The 23,518-nt window shown below is 44.1% G+C and overlaps 1 protein-coding gene across 1 annotated transcript in view; it reads left to right on the forward strand.

Moving 5' to 3' along the window:
- Positions 1-23,518, forward strand: part of cacna1ab (calcium channel, voltage-dependent, P/Q type, alpha 1A subunit, b) — a 572,403-nt gene that overhangs the window by 377,713 nt on the left and 171,172 nt on the right. Inside the window, exons 21-25 of the mRNA XM_078234782.1 lie at positions 1,631-2,118; positions 4,181-4,343; positions 7,806-7,935; positions 18,551-18,610; positions 22,198-22,304. Of these exons, the coding sequence (XP_078090908.1) occupies positions 1,631-2,118; positions 4,181-4,343; positions 7,806-7,935; positions 18,551-18,610; positions 22,198-22,304 (948 nt within the window). The remainder of the gene's footprint in view (positions 1-1,630; positions 2,119-4,180; positions 4,344-7,805; positions 7,936-18,550; positions 18,611-22,197; positions 22,305-23,518) is intronic.

Genomic DNA, 23,518 nt, shown 5'->3' on the forward strand with positions numbered 1-23,518 from the left:
ATCGATGGGCACGTCAGGCTGGTAAGATTGTGCCTCTTGTCTATGGGACTTAACAAAGCTCCACTGAATTGAACCAGATCCACTTTTGTGGCTTGAATACCAATAGTGCACATTGTTCAAATTTTGCACATTTGTACTATGTTAAAATATTTAACAAATCACCCTCACATCTTCCACACCTAAAAAGCTTTGAGCAAAACCTACAGAATTCTCTGAGATTACCTTTTGGGGGTTACCATTGACCAGAAACTGAACTGGACTAGCCATATAAATATTGTGGTTACAAGAGCAGATCAGAAGCTGAGAATTCTACAGAGTAAATTCAGCTCCTGACTCCCCAAAGCCTGTCCATCATCCACAAGGCACAAGTTAGGAGTGTCATGAAATACTTTCCACTATCCTGCTTGAGAACAGCTGCAACAACACTCGAAGCTCAACATCATCCAGAACAAAGCAGCCCGCTTGGCTGGCACCCACCCACCACCTTCAACATTCACTCCATCCACCGCCAATTCACAGTGGCAGCAGTGAGTAACATCTACGGGATGCACTGCAGCAACTTACCAAGGCTCCTTCAACAGCACCTTCCAAACCTGCAACCTCTGACAGAAGGGAATGGGAACCCCACCACCTGCAAGTTCCCCTTCTGGCTACACACCATCCTGACTTGCAACAATATTGCTGTTCCTTCACTGTTGCTGGGTCGGGATGCTGGAAATCTCTTTCTGACAGCACTGTGGATGTTCCTGCAACACATGGACTGCATCACTTCAAGAAGATAGCACACCATCACCTTCTCAAGGGCAATTAGAAGGGCAATAAATGTCCACAATAAATGCCAGTGATGCCCACAACCCATGAATGAATGAAAAAAACAGTCCTGGGCAAATATCTTTGGCACAAGTTTTACCAATGAACGGCTTTGAGATCTTCAAGTGGTTCTGGCTGATACTGACCCCAGGACAAGACCTTGTCACTCCATTCGCAGTTGTGTCTGATGTACATTAATATTCAGCAGCACTTAAAAAAACGATCTTATTATGTTCAGTGCTCTTTCTGCTTTTTCAGTGACAGGCACCTCCTGCTGGCAGTTCTTGTGTCAAACCTCTTTTATCATTGTTCAGTTCCTGTAAGTATAAGATTGGTCTTGGTAATAGGGAAAAGAGTTCTTCTGCACACTGCGTGCAGCAAAAGCAGAATACGTTCCTTACAAACAGGTCTATGATTTCACCAAATTTGATCCAAGCAAATGAAAAAAGAAAGACTTGCATTTTTACAGCATCTCTTCCAACTACAGGATGTCTCAAAGTGCCTTATGTCTTGAAATAATTTTGAGGTGCAACCATTTTTGTAAGAAATGTGGCAGCCAAATTGTGTACAGCAAGCTCCCAAAAACAAAAGTAAAATAAACGACAAGACTATCTATTTCTTATATTGGTTGTCAAATAAATATATTGGTCAGGACGCTCTTGTACTTAAGTACGTCTAGGGTGTATTTGTCACAGTAATATTGGCATCCTCTGTATAATGTATGTTCTGACTTTTGAGCTGAGTTGTACTTTTTCATTGTTGTAATTTGTGTATTTTGGTTCTACTTTCTCCGTCCTGTGATTCCGTTTTGTTGTTGAAGAGAAAGCCAAGGAAATGCTCCTCCTGCTTCAGGTGGCCCAGCCCTATCTACCACACGACCAGTGCAACAGGACATGAACAGACAGAATGGACAACAGACAGAAGACATAGACAACCTCAGAAACAGCAAACTGGCAACCCAACCTCCCAATCCCAGGAATACTAATAACCCCAGGGATGTCACCAATCCAGCCAATCCATTGGATCCTGTCAATCTTCATAATCCTGGAAAAATTGGAAACCACACGAACCCTCATAATCCTAGCAACCCATCCAATCCCCACAGTACTATGAATCGTAAGGCCCCAACTACTACTCCTGGAAATCCTGCCAATCCTGGAAACCCCAAGAACCCAGAGAACAGCCTTATCCTTACCAATCCAACTAATCCAACAAATCCCAACAATCCAGCAAAAAATACTAAGAAACCTGATCATACAACTATTAATATCCCATTTGCAGATCCTACCCTGCAAGGTAAGACTATTGGTCACAAGGTAATTTATATAATTATTCGTCATTTTACTGTTAAATTGATGATACAAGTCATGAGAAAGGTGCACTATGTGTAACAATATAGCGATCTGTTCTTTATATTCATATTCTGAAGTAATTAAATTTGGCAGAAAAAGAATTCAGTTCCCCCCGCACGCCATTACCACCACACACATCCTGTCCCCACTACATCCTTGTGTTATTATTTGAATAACATGACACATTTCAGCTCTTACGTATAGTCACATTGAAACCAAACTCAGTTGTGCAGATCCTTGAGCTGGTTTGGTAATTGGAAATATCCAAACCCATTATTGAAAAAAAACTGTTCTCACTGATACTATTGGATTGTCTGATCTTGGCCTTAAAGTGTTTCTCGCAGAACCACACATCGCGCTCATCTTTTCCTAGTGTTATATAAAGTTTAATATTGTTTAAAGCTATTCAGCTAACAATGAGAAAGTGGACTTTCCCATTAGAATTTGAATTCTGGTCTTCTACAAATGTTCACTGTGTAGCTTAGTATGAACAGTAAAAATTCAATGAAAAATAAGAGATTGGATTAGGATGTAACGGCATAGCAAACTAGACAATTTTGAGATGGTAAACCCTTGCTGGGACTGGGTAATACAATAGCTAATACTAGCCTCACACCTCTGGGATTTAGATTTAGATCCAATGCAGATAGGTGGGATGAAAGTTGGTTTTAAGCATCCTGTGCTTCACCCGCCCTTTAGCATCCAGCTTTGCAGATCTTTGTGAACAGGTTTGGTTCACGTGATGGTGTGTGATTAGGGGATCTGGTAAAAGAGGTAGAGCTGAAAGCCAATGAGAAAACATTTTCAGGTGGTCTGTCTGGCTAATTGTTGGTAGCTGGAACATTGAAGGAATTATTCATGAACTGGAAACATTGTTTTTTTCCTCAAAGGCATTTTTAAACCATGGTCATTTATTTTGAATTGAGATTTTAATCTTTAGTTTTGTCTGTTCATAAAACTAATGATGGATGAAATGGAAAACTCCTAGGTCCAGTTATTGTGGGAGTGAAGCTTCAGTGTTACATATTGCTCTGTGACCTCCATATTAAACTAAATACAGTTAAAATTACCCACTGTTATGAGTACATTGGCAAATCTGCCTTTTCTGGCTCAGTTGATTCATTAGCAATGCATAGCTGGTGTGGGATTCATCATATAAACCAATCTCCTTGCCTAACTGTCCTTTAAAGGATTGATAGTAAAGGCCGTAGCACTGTCCAAAACTCAGTAAGGTCTGTTGCTGGAGAGTGTTTCTGGATTGGGTATGACTATCAACTGATTCCCTCTTACTTTGTAAAATAATCAGACAACTCTTAGGTTCATTTAGGTTCACACATAATTCTTTGGACTTTAGAAGATTGAGGAGTTTCTAAATGAATGCATAAAATGATAAACGGATTTGAGAAAGTACAAAGAACAGCACAGGAACAGGCCCTTTGGCCCTCCAAGACTATGCCGAAAAAGTAGATGCAGAGAAGCTATTTCCTTTGGTGGAGAATCTAGAACAAGGGGGAACAGTTTTAAAATGAGAGCTAGTCCATTCAGGAGAGATTCCAGAAGCCTGCCTTCATATCAGGTAGCGGAAATGTGGAAATCTTTCCCTAAAATGTAGATAACCAACTAGCCAATCAAAGGATGTTTATACGGTGTGGGGGGCGGGGGGGGGGGGGGGGGGGGTCATGGAATATGGTGATTAAATGAAAATGAGCTACAGAAGGAGGTGAGTGACCTATTCCTGCTCCTATGCTCCCAACGAGAGCCCTTTGAAATGAGATTGCAGAGAATTGTGGCACTGTAACCATCCTTTCTGAAAGGCAAGGCTTTCTGTATGTTTCAAGCTAACTTTTTTTAATTGCTTTGTTCAAAAGTAATACCTGTGAAAGAAATAGAGGAGAGAAAAGGTAAACTATCTAAATTTTAAAAATGGATTAGTCAGTACCATATTTGCTTGCGTAAAGACATCAGTTTAATGTAATAACAGTGCAAATCATGGACAAGCATGTCAAAGCAAAAACAAGAAACTGATCTCTTTGTTTCAGTAAACAAAAATGCAAACACCGACGCTTTGCCAAAAAAGGAAGAAGAAAAGAAAGAAGAGGAAGAGAAAGACGATGATGATGGAGATGGACCGAAGCCAATGCCACCCTATAGCTCCATGTTCATATTGAGCACTACCAATCCGTAGGTCACTTTCAAATATTTGTCAGAATTTGGACTGATGACGGTCTAAACTATGTTTGTCAAAACTTTTCCAGGCATCTTTCCAAGGCCTTGTCTTCACACTTATTTATAAATATCAGTGAAGCAGAAAGAGTTGCAATCTTCTATATACATTGAGAAACTGAGATGGAGAGTCGGGCTTTGAAATTCTCTGCCTCTAATTAGATGGGCCCGGAGGCTACTTAATATCAGGCCTCGGACCTCCTCATAAAGCCAGCAGCAAGGTGCAGGCAGCAGTAGACATCTCCAGGTAGGTCACTGGAAAAGTGGAGTTGAAGATCAAACTACTGTAATTCCAATAGTCACTCTCAAGTAAGTTGGTAAAGAATACAAAGGTCACAAGATAAGTACGAATGAGAAAGGACATTTAAGAATATCCCAGCTCATACATCGTACAATACCTGTGATCCCCAGGCATAGCATTTATCTCTTTTTCTTAAATCACCTGAAGATTTTTTTCTCCACTATCTACATTGAAGTTAATTTAATAACTTAATGGCCGGGAATTTCCCATCGCAAAAACTGGCACCAATCGCACTAAGCGCTTTACACCCAACTTTACCACTGTCATGCCCGAAAACGGGCATAACACGATGGTAAAATTGCCCCCTCTGTCTCTCCACCTGCTGATCTTGGGAAGCAGCAGAAATGGAGATGGATGGAAAGGGAACTGTGCAAGACACACACCTGCCAGCTTTGTACGTATTTGTCAGAAGAGGAATCACAACAAGGACAGTCTGAGGGAAATTCAGGTCAGAGCAGCATAGTAGCATTAGTAAAAACAGCAAATGATGGAAATTCACAGCAGGTTACAGCAGTATCTGTGCACAGAAACAGAGTTAATATTTCAGGCCTGGGGCTTTTCATTAGAACTGAGAAAAGGTGGAAATCGTATAGGCTTTGAGCCAGTGGTGGGTGGGACAAGCACAAAAGGAAGGTCTGTGATAGGGTGAAAAACAGGACAGATTGAGCGACAGAAGAGATAATCCTCAAGGTCAAAGAGAATGGTGATGGGAAGAAAAGAAACAAAGAATCAAAAAATGTGCCTAGATCAGGTATGCTGATGACAATAAGCAAAAAAATAAGAGAAAAATCAAAATCTGCATTGAAAGGGGAACAAACTGGGCTCCAAGATTATTGTCTGAAATTATTGAATTCAATGCTGAGTCTTGAAGGCTGTAAAGTACCTAATGGAAAGATAAAGTGCTCTTCTTCCAGTTTACGATGAGCTTCACTGAGGCCAGATATGTGAGAGCAAGGTGGAAAATTAAAATGACAGGCCGCCAGAAGCTCGGGGCTATACTTGCATACTGAATGAAAGTGCTCTGCAAAATGGTCACCCAATCTGTGTTTGTTCTCCCCAATATAGAGAGGTGTGTTTGTAACATTGGGTGATGAGGGGAGAGAGAGAGAGAGGAGGTAGAAAGTCAGGTGTTATATCTCCTGTTTTTGCATGGGGAGGGAACTGAGGAGGAGAGTAGGATATCATGGAGGGAACTCAGAGTGTCAGTGGCACAGCAGTAATGTCATTGGATTGGTAATCCAGAATCTCAGGCTAATCATCTGCGGGTATGGGTTTAAATCCCACCATCGCAGCTAGTGGAATTTGAATTCAATGAATAAAAATCTGGAATTAAAATCTAGTCTCAGTAATAGTGACCATGAAATCGTTCTCAATTGGTGTAAAAACTCATCTGGTTCACTGATGTTCTTCGGGAAGGAAATCTGCCATCCTTACCTGGTCTGGCCTATATGTGACTCCAGATCCACAGCAACGTGGTCAACTCTGAAATGGTCTAGCAAGATATTCAGTACAAGGACAATTAGGATGGGCAACAAATACTGGCCTCCCCTGTATGCCCACATCCCGTAAAATAATTTAAAAAGCCGTCTCTTCAAATTGCTGTAAGGAGAGGGAAAGATATGTTTGGTAGGAGCCCATTTTGGCTTCATTTTTTAATCACTGTCTTGCCTGACTATGACAGGAATGTGACAGTGACCCCTTAATAAAAAACACAAGAATATTCCTTGCGAATAGAGCACAGTAACGCAGGAAGTAATCACTCCGTCAGTACTTTTCATTAGTAATTTCATGGGAATGGAAATATCACTGAGTGCTACCTTAACAACTCATCTTAACACAACAGCTGCCCATCAGTTATAAAAAATTGTGGTAAGTTGTCAATATAATATCTGGCAACAAATCTCTGATACCAGAGCTGCCATTTCCAGTGTCCTTCTTTGCCTCTCATCCTCAGCCTCTCTTATTTATTCAACATTGGAGACTCAATAAGTGTTAGCTTTTGTCTACTAATTTCTCAACTGCTGTATTGTTCTGCCACTGGGCCTCAATTCCTTCAGTGATGGAGGAAACTATCAAGTATAAATTCACTAGGGGCTGAATTTTCCATTCAGGGGAAAGAAACAAAGGTCAGGACTGATTACTGGTGTTGAACCCATCTCCTGGGAGGGAAGGACTCACTCATTGTGATTTTCTTGGGGACACTTCCTTAATTGGCATGGAGACAGGTATGCTGTCCAATTGCACAGTGGACCCATGTTCGATTCCCAGCTTGGGTCACTGTCTGTGCGGAGTCTGCACATTGTCCCCGTGACTGTGTGGGTTTTCTCCGGGTGCTCTGGTTTCCTCTTGCAGTGCGAAAGACGTGCTGGTTAGGGTGCATTGGCCGTGCTAAATTCTCCCTCATGGGAGTGTGGCGACCAGGGAATTTTCACAGTAACTTCATTGCAGTAATAATGTAAGCCTTCTTGTGACAGTAATAAAATAAACTGTAAAAAAATGATGGGCTGGGTTCTTGAAACTGGAAGGGTAGTCAGGGGTCTTCCAGCTTGAAGCAGCAGCAGTCTGTATGGAAGGTAAGTAAAAGAGTGGTTGCTTCAACGACTCTCTCCCCAAATTTTTAAAAATCTTAAATTAACAAGTAGCTTTTGCAGTCAGGCCAGCACTGTTGGATCTTCCTGAGCGCTGACACCTGTAGCGTTCCACTCAGGACACCACCTTCAGATATGTAAACTGGACGCGACCACCTGTGTGAACTTGAATCCCAATTACAAAATACAAATCAGCCTCCTTTAATTGGAGTCATTGCCTCTTATTGAGCTTTATCACCTACCTGCCGTATGGGGACAAGTAGCCCTGCTACCAAAAATAGCTTAGCAATGATATGGAGTTGGGGAATGACATGCCGGCTCATGATGCTATTTTAGCTCCACTCACCTCCAATCCTGGGCCAAAAACCCAGCCCTGTTTCTCTGTTCACTGAAAAATTATCACTCTCGCCAATACATTGACACTTTTTTTAACAAGTTTGTATTGCTCTACTGACTAATTTGTTCCAACTTTACAAAACTTCAGCAATAATGATTGCAATAAAACTAATTATTTTAAAACTTTCTTGACAGATTGCGCAGAGCCTGCCATTACATTGTAAATCTACGCTACTTTGAAATGTGTATCCTCATGGTCATCGCAATGAGCAGTATTGCACTGGCCGCAGAAGATCCAGTCGAGCCAAATGCCACCAGAAATAATGTAAGCTGTGGCTAATTAATATTTAGTAAATTATTGATCACTATATTCAAAAGGGTCACTGTTTCATTACGGAGAAGAACAATGAGAATGATCTGGAGAGCACAGATGGGAAATAAGATTAAGAGTAGAAAAATTATGCTATGCAGCCATTGTTAACAAAATGGCAGAACATACTGAGTGGACAAAATGATCTATTTATATTTCTATGGTCAAGGAATTCAGTTGTGCAGTGCCCATATTTTTGGCATTATGGATGTCTTTTGTGTGTGAAAATGGCATTCTTCTGATGTGAGTTGTTCCTGCCTCCATTTTGAGCAGGTTATTATTGCATGTGAAGCGCTGGACGTGAAATGATTGCAGAATAGGCAGATCATCACGTCAGTCATCACGTAAGGTTGATTTGATGTTAGTCGTTCCATTTTCGATTTGAACACTCCAGCTAATGCCCTCTCCTAGCTTTACCCAACTGAACATATGTTTCTGAGTTAGAATGTTTGGAAGTTTGTACTGCGGCTTAAAATTGGTAAAATTTTCAGGGGAATGTACGACACTTGGTGAAGGCCTTGCCTTTAGGTTCAAGTGATCTGTTTAGATCACACGCTGCCTTATAGACGATGCAGTTTCCAACCCCGTTGGCCTCCAGGGGTGACACAAACGAGGAAAAGCTGCTCAGCAGAGGGGGGAGAAGGCGGTCTCGGCAGGGGACCATACCCATTCAGGATCCTTGGGAAGAAATTATCCTATCTCAAGTTCAGCAAGGAGCAGTGTGTCAAATATCTCAATTTCATTAAGAAGGTGCTTACTGAAATCAGCTACAGGCCTCAGAGCAGGGCAAAGCAATGCCGGTGGTTGCATCAAGACCTTTTTTGTTGCAGCTAGAGAAGACAATATCAACACTTCTTATTTTGCCTCCAACGGTTTTATAAGGACAGTCAGTTGAACTAAAACCCCCTACCCTTCCGGGGACCATAACCCTCTATTCCCATCCTATTCATGTATTTGCCAAGACACCCCTTAAAAGTCGCTATTGTATCTGCTTCCACGACCTCCCCCAGCAGCGAGTTCCAGGCACCCGCCACCCTCTGTGTAAAAAAAAATACTTGCCTCGTACATGCCCTTTAAACCTTGCCCCTTGCACCTTAAACCTATGCCCCATAGTAACTGACTCTCCTCATCTTTCTGGCAGTGTGGCAACCAGAATTGAACACTATATTCCAAGTGCGGCCTAACTAAGGTTCGATAAAGCTGCAACATGACTTGCCACTTTTTAAACTCAATACCCCGGCCGATGGAAGCAAGCATGCCGTATGCCTTCTTGACTACCTTCTCCACCTGTGTTGCCACTTTCAGTGACCTATGTACCTGTACACCCAGATCCCTCTGCCTATCAATACTCTTAAGGGTTCTGCCATTTACTGTATATTTCCTATCTGTACTAGGCCTTCCAAAATGCATTACCTCACATTTGTCAGGATTAAACTCCATCTGCCATCTCTCCACCCAAGCCTCCAACCGATCTACATCCTGCTGTATTCTCTGATGGTCCTCATTGCTTTCTGCAAATCCACCAAACTTTGTGTTGTCCGCAAACTTACTAATCAAACCAGTTACATTTTCCTCCAAATTATTTACATATATTACAAACAGCAAAGGTCCCAATCTGTCTTTTCTAAGAAAAGCAAGTGGAGTGAGCTTTACTTAGATAATCGCCTTCTCCATAGCACAGGGTTCCCTTTACGGTGGCACATATAGCTTTGCAGGCTACGTATCAATTCAGGGATGTACTGCTACTGCAAAGGATTCCATTCCTCCATGCCTGGCTTGTGTGTGACCGTACTCAGCTCATCATACAGGTTGGTGGTTAAATTCTGATAATCGTCATTATGACTTTATTCTGCCTCAGTTTCCTATGCCTTTGCTATTTGACCCAAGGGATGCCATTGGCTTATGACTCTGGCGTGCAACCCACACAAATGGTGGCACCATGCATACAACAAAGGCCATGTTGTCACATGTAATATCTCAAGCATACCATTGGGTGCTTGAACAATGCTCCCGCTACCTTTGAAATACTCAAATCCTCCCAAGAGCAGTTGATATGCTGGACCTTGCACAACCTCACCCTCAAGAGAGCACAGCCCACTTGCCATGGGTGCTGAGGAGGAGGAAGGGAGAGGTCAACCAGTACATATCATTTCTGGGTAAGCTGTTTGTGATTACCTCATCTGACTGAGCTGCCACAGAATACCTCCCCAATTACCTATTTATTTAACAATCCCACACCTTACAGTTACTGACCATCACATCGTCCCCTTGGCCACAGCATTAAAGTTTATTTATTAGTCACAAGTAAGGCTTACATTAACACTGCAATGAGGTTACTCTGAAATTCCCCTAGTCGCCACACTCCGGTGCCTGTTCAGGTCAATGCACCTTGAATTGCAAGGCATATAAAACAAACATTCCAAACCATCAGTTAAATCGCCCAATATTCCAAAGAAAGTCAACTTCTTGGGCAGCCCCTTGAGACCGAGGCTTACTAGCTTCTACTCCAGCTTAGTGGATTCTGAGATAGTTGATAAGTCTGATGCGTGATCTGCAAACTCTGCTGCATGTGTAGCAGGTGGTGCTTGAAGGATGGGGTAGATGGATTGTTAAGGTGTTTGTCCGCCCCCTCCGATGACTGGATCTGGACTCTGCACATTCCTGATAAAGCCTCTCGGTGGGTTCAGTGCCATCCCAAATGAGCCTTTCCATTTTGGCCAGTACAAACCTGGGTCTCCCGTGAATCAGTGGATATGTTTGACCTCCTCAGGGATGCTTTGAGGACATCCCAAGGTCAATTAACCCATGTTCAGTTCTTTCGCGCACATTTTCTTTGTACAGTTAACTGGCTGATCCTGCCAGGGATGAGAAATTTCTGCCATTTGGTGGAAATCTCACTTTTGGGATCATGGAAATTTGCCTTTTTATTTATTTTCTGACCTTTATCTCCAGATAGATATATTTAAAATAAATCACATTTTAAACATTTTAATAAGAACGCAATATGAGTCTGAACTTACAGGTGGAAGAAGGAGGTGACCCAGGTTTGGTCCAAGCCTCTGTTTGTAAATCAAAACCCACTTCCATTCAATCAATTGCAACTGACATCGATGGGGACACTCAGTGATTATTTGTGTCTAATCAGTGCATCAGTTCAATTTGAAGTGGAACGATTGGAGTGGAGCAGCTGGCCCAGGTATAGAGGGACTGGGCCTGGGTGACAGGACAGCCTCGTCCTCAGCCTGATCCTTAGACTAACTGGAACATGAGCTAGTGCAAGGGTTGGTCTTGTGGGGGGTTGGATTCAGGAGAAGCAGTTCTGCGCAGAGGAGTTCCTGCCATAAACTTAAGGAGACTTTGCAAACTGAGGTAGCCTTAAAGCATTTTCATCCACTACAGATCATAAAAAGTGCTATAATTACATCATTCCTTATCACAAAAATGTTCAGGCTGTTTTATCTTCAGTCACGCTCTTCACTGGATCTTACACAGTGTTACAGTGACTACAGCATGACTGGCTGACTTCCAGTAGGGGAGACTGCAGATGGCTACAAAGGATGCTCTGAAGCAGTTCCAAGCCCAGAAGGCCTGGTTTTGAACTGCACCATCTCACCATGAGTGGCAGAGATCTAAGCTGGCTGGCAGGCAACAGCAACAGATGAATGCTGTCTGCTATGTGTATGAGTACAGCAGAATTTCATTTATATCTTGTCTCAGTGATTTCTTTATTCTACCGCTTTAAGATGTCTGTCTCCAGAGAAAGCCTCACGGTATAGGCACTTGATTACAGAAAGCCAGATGTGACAATCAGACTGGCTCCATTTCAAAACCCAAACATCCCCCTTTTCCCAGTGAACAAAATACAACTGTGCACGCATGATTTTGTGCGATTGGGAGTTACCAAGTTGCTCATATACACCCACTGTTTACATACATTAACCACTGTTTGTTCTCCTAGTCAGTTACTGTATGTGCAGTGCACACACAGTGCGAAACCTTACCAAAAACTGGCAGAAAAATAGAATGAGTCCCGCTGACGACGCTAGCGTAATTTCTGACTGAATCTTGAGTCTTATTGACAAAAGTTTTTATGGCCACAAGAATTACGCTGCGCCCGGAGCGGCCTACTCTGATTCACCCACCACTTCTGAACTTAATCAAGCCAATCACTGGGGAGCTGCATATAAATGGCTCCACAGCGACTCCAGGAGATGCTAGCCAGGAAGCCCGCACCACAATTCTCCGAGGGAACCCTCACCAGACTTCTCAATGTAGTGCAGCAGAGGCAGGATTCACTCGAGCCACGCTCCAGGAGAAGGTTCCTCACCAAGGTCATCACTCCTGCCTGGGATGCAGTGGCAGCCCTGGTGAGCGCAAGCTTGCTGCAGAAAAGGACGGGGCAGCAGTACCGCAAGAAGATGAATGATCTTCTGCGCTCAGCCAGGGTAAGTGAGCCTCATGCAATCTTTTTCTGGACCCTCTTGCTGACCTCTCTCTCTTTCTTCCACCTTCATTTCTCACCCAACCACTTTGACCTTTGCCAATACCTTTAAAGGAGACCCTCCCCCCCGGCCTCTCCTATCATCATGCTCCTCCCACCCCCTCCACCCCCAACTCGCTGCCATGCTCTCACATCCAGATCCCATTCGAGACCCACACCTGCCACATCACTTCACAATCTTAAATGTCAACACTGCTGTCTACACTCTCCCTATCTGTGTCACTGCAGGACAAATTCAACCACAACAAACGTGAGCGAGCATACCCAGCCGGAGTAATGCCGGAGCTCGGATCCCTCACGCCATTCGAGGAGAGAGCCCTCGAGTGGCCAGGGAGGAGGAAGAGCGCACCTGCGCTCATGGTGAAGTGGAGGCAGCAAACAAAGGTGAGAATCCTCAAGACATGCTGTCAGTCTCCAAATCTCAGTGAGTAATCATTGTTCCCCCCTTTATCCCCTGCAATGCACTAATGCCATTTCCCTTCTATTGCAGGCAAATCAGCAGAGCAGGCCGGACCATCCTCATGCCTCCTGGACCCACTGGACTCGAGCAGCTCCGAGGAAGACTTTTCAGACCTCACTGTTGAAGAGACATCACCTCTGTCACCCACACCCGCATCAGCGCAGATAATCCCACCTCGGTGGAATCACTAAGTAGGCAGGGTTCTGGCTCATTCTCTGGTGAGCACCCCATAGCTGATGATCCAAGGGGAGGCAGGGACGTCCCAGGGAACTGGCACTCGGAGGGATGCCAGTGGCTAGGACTCTGCTGGGCCCCTGGCCGATGATGTCCCTCCCATCCATCTATCCGGACTGGAGCAGTTCAATTTTGCATCTCTTCACCTGTGCGGGAGAGGCCAAGGAGCTGTTGAGGTGCTGATGCCTGTCCACCATGGCTGTAAGCTGAAAGTGAAAGCCTGGCCACATACTTAGAGGGGCTGCGTTGCTCGAGACGATTTGATGAACCCCATGATGTGCCCATTCATTGGCATGGCTCTCTGTTAGCCGGGTGTCAGACATATCGCTGAGGATGAGAGAAGCATGGCTTTGTCCTTTGCTGCAAGTCACCATCATTCTCCTGCAGAGTCAGCCCAATGGCTGCAGCCCCCTGCCATTGAAAACATGCAACCAAGTGGTTAGGTAATGCTGACACGACATCACTGGTTTGACCTTGCATCGTTTGTTGGAGACCTCACCGCCTGCTGCTCCCACTTGTCCCTGAAATGAGAGATGATCAGGGCGTCCCTTACTCGTCACCCAATTCAGGCCCTGCCCACTGCCCAGCGTTCTTCCTCCTCCTCCCCCGCATCGTCATGCCCACCACACCCCTCAACGTCCTCCTCATCCAAGGAGATCTAGCGCTCGCCCATCTCCTCCAGGTCGAGGTTGTCCCCTCTCTGCAGCGCTAGGCTGTGGAGAACGCAGCAGACCACAAGGAGACCCTCTGGGGCCTGCACTGCAGGGCACCTCCTGACTGGCTGAGGCACCAGAACCACATCCTCAACAGTCTGATCATCTACTCCACCAACATGTACATTGAAGCATGATCCTCATTGTATCGCGATTCTGCTGGTGTTTGTGGCCTACGCAGTGGCCTCACCAGCCACCTTCTGAGTGACAAGGTATCCCTTGTCCCTAAGGAGGCATCCCTCCAGCTGCCGCTCTCCCTCATAGGCAGGTGGGATTTGTGAGCAGCCCAAGATGTAACTGTCATGGGCACAGCCTGGGAAATGGACACTCACCTGCATGACGCACATTGTAGTCACAGACGAGTTGAACATGAGTACTAGAATCCCTTGCGGTTCCTGAATGGTGCCTCATGCCACCATGGTAACTGAAGAGCAATGTGGGTGCAGTCTACCAAACCGTGCACCTGGGGCATCCCTACTAAGTGGGCGAAGCCCATGACTCGAGTCCTGGCTTGTCTGATCCCAGTCAAAATTGATAAACATCTCCGCCTTGGAATCCAGGGCATCTGTCACCTCCCTAATACATTTGTGAGTGACAGACTGGGAAATACCACAGACGTCCCCTGAGTGCTCACCTCCGATATCCACTTCAGAGCTGTTGTAAATGACGCTGACGTGACATCACGCTGGTGCCAGCTGAATATTCAGTGTAGCCTCAGTATCCTGAGTGAGTGCTCGCTAATGATATGATGATGCATTAAAATGAGGTTCCCACCCTTCCCCAGCGTGTTCCATATCACTCCGCCAGCAAGGGTCACTTATAATGAATGCAAATCACGTTTTTCCGAACTCTCCGCATTTTGAACCTGTGCCACCATTCCCACGAACGGAGAGACTGGGCTCAAGATCCCGTCCATAGTCTTTAAACTGTGCAGGTGTCTTAATGGTACATGTTGACAGTTCATCTGGGTGATGATCTTTGTCTGGAGAATGTCATTCCCATGGCCCTTGGTGACTGTTGTTCCATTGGGCTTGTTGGGGACTCATGGACCTCTGGTAATGATGGTAGTTCTGTGCAGCAGGTAAGATCCCTTCTTCCGACTGTCTGATTTGCTAGTTGTTTGGGTATGCCTGAGGTTGCAACTTCTTTGCGTGCCTTCTCTGCCTGCAATTTTGCCTGGCTATTCACCTGGTTGAGTTTCTTTCAACTTATTTTGCTTCTTTCTAGCCAAACACTTCTGTGTGAAATGATTCTGCTTCTTGCAGTTAAAACACTGCTTCCTTCATGCTGGCCAAATCTTTCTGTGCAGGCAGTCCTCTCCGGCATTTACATCCTGCCCTTTGTCTGTGATTGCTCCACTCTTTTACCGTGGACTGTCTCTCAGATATTGTATCTCCTGGTTAACTCTGCTGTACATACGCTCCAGCTGACATTTCACAACTTCCACATTTCGACAGACATCTTTTGCTTTCTTTAGTGTCAGTTTCTCATCTTTCAGTCGACTTGGTCTTACCTAGGGCGTCTCTCATGCCTAACATGAATCTACCTTTAATCAGAGCATCTTTTAGTTTAAAATTTAGTCTAAATTCGCATGATTCTGCCAGCTGCGTTACTGCCTTCACATACTGTTCAAGGTCTTGTTTTCACTCTAACTCTAAAGTATTGAACACATAACCTTAATATGTAACATTCACTCAGGGTTCAAACTGTGTATTCAAGGCTTTCAAAATCTCTGTCATGTTTTTTCTTTGCTCTTCTGTTAGATTTGGAGGACTGTAGCAGTCCTTAGAAGTATGGCTACTTTTATCGGTTTAAGTTTGTTCATTAAGTCTGTTGCAATCTCATAGTTCTAAGAACATAAGAAATAGGAGCAGGAGTAGGCCATCTAGCCCCTCAAGCCTGCTCCACCATTCAATAAGATCATGGCTGATCTGATAGTGGGTTCAGTTCCACTTACCCGCCCGCTCCCCACAACCCTTAATTCCCTTAATGGTTAAAAATCTATCTATCTGTGACTTAAACACATTTAACGAGGTAGCCTCCACTGCTTCATTGGGCAGAGAATTTCAAAGATTCACTACCCTCTGGGAGAAGAAGTTCCTCCTCAACTCTGTTCTAAATTGACTCCCCCGTATTTTGAGGCAATGCCTCCTAGTTCTTGTTTCCATTGTAAGTGGAAATAACCTCGCTGCTTCTACCCTGTCTAGCCCCTTCATTATCTTATATGTCTCTATAAGATCTCCCCTCAACCTTCTAAACTCCAATGAGTACAGGCCCAGTCTACTCAATCTCTCCTCATAAGCCAACCCCCTCATCTCCGGAATCAACCTGGTGAACCTTCTCTGTACCCCCTCCAAAGCTAATATATCCTTCCTTAAATAAGGGGACCAAAATTGTACACAGTACTCTAGGTGCGGCCTCACCAGTACCTTGTACAGTTGCAGCATGACCTCCCTGCTTTTATACTCCATCCCTCTCGCGATAAAGGCCAACATTCTGTTTGCCTTCTTGATCACCTGCTGCACCTGCAAACTGAGTTTTTGTGATTCATGCACAAGGACCCCCAGGTCCCTCTACACAGTAGCATGTTGTAATTTTTCACCGTTTAAATAATAGTCCATTTTACTATTATTCCTTCCAAAGTGGATAACCTCACACTTACCAACGTTATACTCCATCTGCCAGATCCTTGCCCACTCACTTAACCTATCCAAATCTCTCTGCAGACTCTCTGTGTCCTCCACGCAATTTGCTTTCCCACTCATCTTTGTGTCATCCGCAAACTTTGTTACCCTACACTCGGTCCCCTCCTCCAGATCGTCTATGTATATGGTAAATAGTTGAGGCATTGTAAATGGAAAAACTGCCAGCTTTTGGAGGTGCTGGTGCAGCGCTCCATTGGGTTCTGGCAGTGGTGAGGGCGGGAGAGAATGTTGAAGTGGAGGGGGGATGGTGCATGAAAAAGGGTTGAAAACGGGGATGGAAAGGAGGGGGAGATGGGAGTTGAAGGAGAGGAGATGAGGGAGAGGGGTTAAACGGCTGCCGTCCTGATTCCTGCCACCCAGGATTGGGATTTACGGATATGCATCTCTCATTCCAGCCCTGCCCATATGACAGCCGCTCCCGCTCGCACTTTCTCAGATTCAGTCTCCCTAACACTGAGTGCCAAAAGCTGTTGCATGCATCCAAACAACAACTCGTATCAGAAACCGTGGAGCTGGGTCTCCCCTTGATTCCATACTGATGTTCTTCACTGTGCGAATGGTCAGACACGTGTAGTATGGGTAATGTAGTTCAGAATGGTGAATGTCTCCACAGAACTGAGGACCGCACTGGATCAAACAAGTCCAGTCCTCTTATCTGTGCTTGGATAAGAATAGTGATTGAATTTTCAGTTGTGGGTGGGTTACAATGTATGTCTGATTGGCTATAAGAGAGCCTGCATTTTGGGACTCCCCTGCCTTTGGGGTCCCATGCCAGGGCACAGTGTGTTTCATTGTAAATCCGCCCCAGTAATCAGTGTTTCATTTGTAGCTTTTCTTTTTGTTTTTTTGTCAGCTGCTTTTTTGCAGATTTGAACTTTTGTGTTCCTGTGTTCTCAGTGTCTTCTCGACATCATTTCCAGGGTTGAAAATTGTACTTTTCCTCCACTTCTGAACACCATGTTTCATGTATCAGGACAGCATAACTTTCATTCATGTCCTGTCTTAATGAGTGTCTTTTTTCAACTGCTTTAAGATGCCTACCTCCAGAGATAGCTGCATGGTATAGTCTCATAGCTACAGAAAACCAGATGCGATAATCAGACTGATTACATTTCAAAACCCAAATACTGTCAACCTGAGAAATAGAACAGTCGATCAATGGTGCATGAGGTTACAGCCACTCTCATGGTACAGTGCCTTAGCAATCTCAGCTATGGTGTACCCAGTAAACCAACCCACCATGTTGCCAATTACCTTATTTTCTTCACTATTTTTAGGTTTATATAATTCAAAAGCCTCTATGAGGGATTTGGGCTAATAAGGGTTCCACTGGGGAAGCTGCCCTCAAATGAACATCAGATTACAATCCTTAGTTCCCCAAACTGTGCTCCTGCAAGGACAGCTTCCTGTTGGGAGGAGTTGGGACATTGCGACAGTGATAAAGTAACCGAAAAGATCAAGTAAATCAAGGAGTAGTTAGGTGACACCAAGCTTGGATGTCAAAAGCTTTTAGTTTTCTAAAATAAAAGGAAGGCTGAAAAAGGTGAGCAAGTTCACAGTTTTGCAATTATGGAAAAAAATGATTCAGAATAGGAGATGTAATGAATCCATTTGTGGGAGTCTAAAACTAGGAGGCACAATTTAAAAATAAGGAGTCTCCCATTTAAGATGAAGATGAGGATGATTTATTTTCTCTGAAGATTGTTAGATTTCTCGAGCGAGCAGAGGGGTTGGCTCGTTGAATATATTGATGGTTGAATTAGACAGTTTTTTGATCTACAAAGGAATCGAGGGTTATGGGGATGCAGTCATCTAATTGAATGATGAATGAAGCAAACTTGAAGGACCTAAATGGCTTCTATCTCTTATGATCTTCATGCTAATTATTGTTATCATCATCAGTGACTAGACTGTGTAACTTTGATTTCACTCATTATTTTCAATCCTCTTTCCACAGGTTTTAAGATACTTTGACTATGTATTTACTGGAGTCTTTACCTTTGAAATGGTGATTAAGGTAAGTAGGCCCTTCCCAGTGAGTAGCTGAATCACATAGAACAGGAAGGCCCCAGGTTTTTTTGCCACTAACTTACCTCAGCTAGCCTGATGATATAATTACAACAGTTTCCTCAGTGTCTGAGTTAGAGAATGATAAATCCACCAGAGATACATTGCCTAATTCCCTACGACCTGATAAAGGTTGAAGGTTATAAAAGGGTCCAGTAGTATTGAGGGTCCAGTAGTATTGATATAGAGATAATATTTTCACTTGTGGACAATCTAAAACTAGAGGCCATCAATGGAGACATGAGGAAAAGCTTTTTAACACAGTAAGTGGTTAGGATCTGCAATGCACTATCTAAGTGTGTGGTGGAGATAGGACCAATCAAGGCATTTAAGAAGGAGTTGGACTATTATCTGAAAAGGAAGAATGTGCAGGGCCATGGGGAGAAGAACAGGGAGTGACGCAGGGTAAATTGTTCCTTCAGAAAGCCAATGCAGATGATGGGCTGAATGGCTCCCTTCTCTGCTGTAACCGTTCTGTGATTCTGATATAAGATAGTTAATAATAAATCTAATAGGGAATTCAGGAGAAAATTCTTTACTCAAAGAGTGGTCAGAATGTGGAACTTGGATCAGTCAAGACATAGATGCATTTCAGTGAAATCTAAGTGTATGAGGAGGAAAGATGCAGGGGACATATTGATAGGACACGGTGGTTCTATGAGTGCTATCCTATCAATATGTCCCCTGCTTCTTTCTGAACCTGTAAATTCTATGCAATTCTTCAGAGATTGATTCAAAATGTGCGAATGCTAGAGAAGGATATGATTGGCATTAACTGCTCACCTCTGATCAAATAGGCAACACTCAATTTCAGATATAAATAATGGTCACTTAGCTAGTACGAGAAGTACAGCCATCACACGGAAATGTACCTCAGTGAAGAGGTGATTTCTCCAAGAGAGATGGAAAGAAAAATTTGGGGGAAAATACTGATTCTTTGAACCACTTACTTGCGCCTCAGCAGCACCCTACTGTGTAATAATGAGCTTGATCTAAATTTTGACTGTTACCTTTTGCTGATGGTTTTAAGAAATTTAGTTTATTTTCTGTGAAAGATTATAGTCCAGAGGGAAAAAGTGTACAGGTCGATAACAAGCACTACTGATAAGCAAGGAAGCAGAGACTAGGAGGTTGAGGGGAGATCTAATAGAAACTTACAAGATAATGAACGGCTTAGATAGGATGGACGTAGGGAAGTTGTTTCCATTAGCAGGGGAGACTAGGACGCGGGGGCACAGCCTTAGAATAAAAGGGAGTCACTTTAGAACAGAGATGAGGAGAAATTTCTTCAGCCAGAGAGTGGTAGGTCTGTGGAATTCATTGCCACAGAGGGCTGTGGAGGCCGAGACGTTGAGCGTCTTCAAGACAGAAATTTATAAATTCTTGATTTCTCGAGGAATTAAGGGCTATGGGGAGAGAGCGGGTAAATGGAGTTGAAATCAACCATGATTGAATGGTGGAGTGGACTCGATGGGCCGAATGGCCTTACTTCCGCTCCTATGTCTTATGGTCTTATGGACTAGTCATGTCGTGTAAGTTGGCATTGGTAGTGGGCAAATGTTAGCAAAGAGTGAAAGCTTGGAAGGGAAGGTTGGAGGTGGGGGCAGTGAATGGCAACTGAGGCTGTAAAATTATGGATATAAAGAAGCATAACAATGGCTTGGATTTATATAGTACCTTTCACAACCTGGAATGTTCCAAGCCCTTTAACGGTAACAAAGTACTCTTGAAATGTAGTTACTAGTGTAATATAGCAAACACAATAGCAAACTCCCACAAACAGCAATTAAATAAATGACCAGATAAATTGGGTTTTGGTTGGTTGAAGGATAAATATTGCTCAGGGCACCAGGAGAACTCCCTTGTTCTTTGAAATAGTGCAATGGGACCTTTTGACATCCATCTGTGAGGGCAAATGGGACCTCGGTTTAACATCTCAGCCCAAAGACAGAACCTCTAATAGTGCAGCAGTCCTTAAATACTGCAATTAATTGCTTATATGGATTGTGTTCAAAGCTTGAACTGATGACATTCTAACTCAGAGGCAAGACTGACTAACATCTTAAATAGGATCTAGAAAGAGAAGGTTGGAGTGTGAGTGATAAGTTAGGACTGAAACTGTGTGAATGACAGTGCGTGGAGGGTGGAAACATGCAAGGAAAGGGGAAGGAGAATTTCTCTGAGCACTGTTTGTGACATATATAAAGAACAGATTATTTTGTTCTACACAATTCCCCAAGAAAGCTTCCCCAGGAACAGAAACACCGATATCTACTCAAAGAGCTGAATGTTCCTCACAACTTCCAAACATTCTTTCTATAATCAATCAGAATGGGGGCTGATTCCCCCCTCACCCCCCACCCCACCTCCCAAAGCCCTACGATGTGATTGGTTGTTTAGTGAACAAATCAAAAAATTGAGACAAGGGGTGGCATGGTGGCACAGTGGTTCGCAGTGCCAGGGACCCAGGTTCCATTCCAGCCTTGGGTGACTGCCTGTGTGGAGTTTGTACGCTCTCCCCATGTCTGCGTAGGTTTGATAATAGAAACCCTACAGTGCAGAAGCAGGCCATTTGGCCCATCAAGTCTGCACCGACAACAACCCCGCCCAGGCCCTATCCGCAGCACCCCACATATTTACCCTGCTAATCCCTCTAACCTACCCATCCTGGGACACTAAAGGGCAATTTAGCATGGCCAATCAACCTAACCCACACATCTTTGGACTGTGGGAGGAAACCGGAGCACCCGAGGAAACCCATGCAGACATGGGGAGAAGGTGCAAACTCCGCACAGACAATGACCCAAGCTGGGAATCGAACCCAGGTCCCTACAACTGTGAGGCAACAGTGTTAACCACTATGCCACCGTGCCACCCGTTTCCTCCAGGTGTTCCAGTTTCCTCCCACAGTCCAAAGATATGCAGGTTAGGTGGATTGGCCATGCTAAATAGCCCCTTAGTTTCCCACGTTGTATAGGTTAGGGGGATTAGTGGGGTGAGAGGACTGGGTTTAGCTGTAATGCTCTTCAAAATAGAACAGTCTGCCAGCATTCACTGTCACAGCATAAATTCATAGAATCATACAGTGCAGAAGAAGGCCACTCGGCCCATCGAGTCTGCACGAACCACAATCCCACCCAGGCCCTACCCCCATAACCCCATGCATTTACCCTAGCTAGTCCCCCGGACACAACGGGGCAATTTAGCATGGTCAATCCACCTAACCCACACATCTTTGGACTGTGGGAGGAAACCGGAGCACCCGGAGGAAACCCACACAGACACGGGGAGAACGTGCAGACTCCACACACACAGACAGTGACCCAAGCCGGGAATCGAACCTGGGTCCCTGGCGATGTGAGGCAGCAGTGCTGACCACCGTGCCACCCACTTGGAGGGTAAACTTGGAGAATGGGTCAGGTAATGTAGGACAGTTATCATTCCTCAACATGTCAGCATTTTTGAGAGAAAAGTAGTGCAAGCAAAAGTGTGAATTTGACATGGTGTCATTTATTTCTTTCCTTGTTCTTTTTAAAGATGATTGACCTTGGCTTAGTTCTGCACCAAGGAGCATACTTCAGAGACCTATGGAATATTCTGGATTTCATCGTAGTCAGCGGTGCACTAGTGGCTTTTGCATTCACGTAAGTTTCTTACTGGTCTCATGTGCCTGCTTGGAAGGTCCTGCTGCCTAAGAACTTTGTATGCAGCGCATTCATTTTGTCTCAGTTTTCACTGAGAGACATGGTATGTACACTCTGCTAGTACCTCTATGCTTGCAGAGAGAGGACATGGAATGCATGCTGTTTGTACTTAGCAACTGTTCTCAAATTTTAAGTTTTCATAAGTGTTCAGTACCATATTGGGTGGGTGGGGGGGCAAGGGGCAGTGTTGGAACATGTATGAGGGGCAGCGTCCCTCTGACAAAAGCTAGGAAAATTAGCACATTACAAACAAAATGAACACCATGGAAATACTGCTGATGACATTATTGGATAAAAGCTTATCAGGTTCCCACACTTTAACAGGAGTGTCAACCCATTGAAAACGGTGGGATTAATACCTTCATTAAAATACTGGGCAGAAGATTGTCACATAATACGCAAAACATTATTTGGCCAAAAGTCACATCTGTTCTAATATCATTGATCCAATCCTGGTATCTCATCTAGCAAATACACTGAACAATACAAACCTGGAAATTGTAAGGTTCCATCTCTCGATCCATGAGTTTGTCGATCATATTTGGAACAGGGGCTGTTGACTTTAACATTTCTTGGTTAGGGAGGATTTAAAAGAACAACTGATGTTCCAGCTCATAATCATTGTTCAGTAACCTGTGGTGGAAATGTATGTGTTTGGTTGTTAGGCTCAGCCGTGATGACCACTCATGTCTAAGTATCCTGCTGACGGCCACTGTCCAGGCTCAGGCAGGAGGACTGAGCACTGAGATACCAAAGGAAAACTGTTGCCCACAGAACTACCCAGCCTGAGATGACACCTTCAGGAGAGGAGCGTATAAAATTGGAAGGGAAACCAAACACAGCAGAGAGTAATTGGACCCAACATCTGTCAACATGTTTAGGATTGGAATAGGCCAAAACGTTCAATTAAGCCTTGGCACAATAAATTAAACCATTCTCCTCTTGCCTTGAGTTGCCTAGTATATTTGTCCACCAGGGTATCCTCCCATTCATTTTTCTCTCCTTCCCAGTGCTTCTGGATGTTTGCATGTTGAGGTGGGCAGATTAAAAAAGAAATAAAATTACATACACTTGTGAAAACACTGAAAATTGTGAAACTCGCTAAGTGGTGAATTTAATTTAGAAGTTATTTCTGAAATCATTTCCGTAGTAAC

This window comes from Mustelus asterias, chromosome 19 (assembly GCF_964213995.1).
Source record: "Mustelus asterias chromosome 19, sMusAst1.hap1.1, whole genome shotgun sequence".
Classification (NCBI taxonomy): Eukaryota; Metazoa; Chordata; class Chondrichthyes; order Carcharhiniformes; family Triakidae; genus Mustelus; species Mustelus asterias.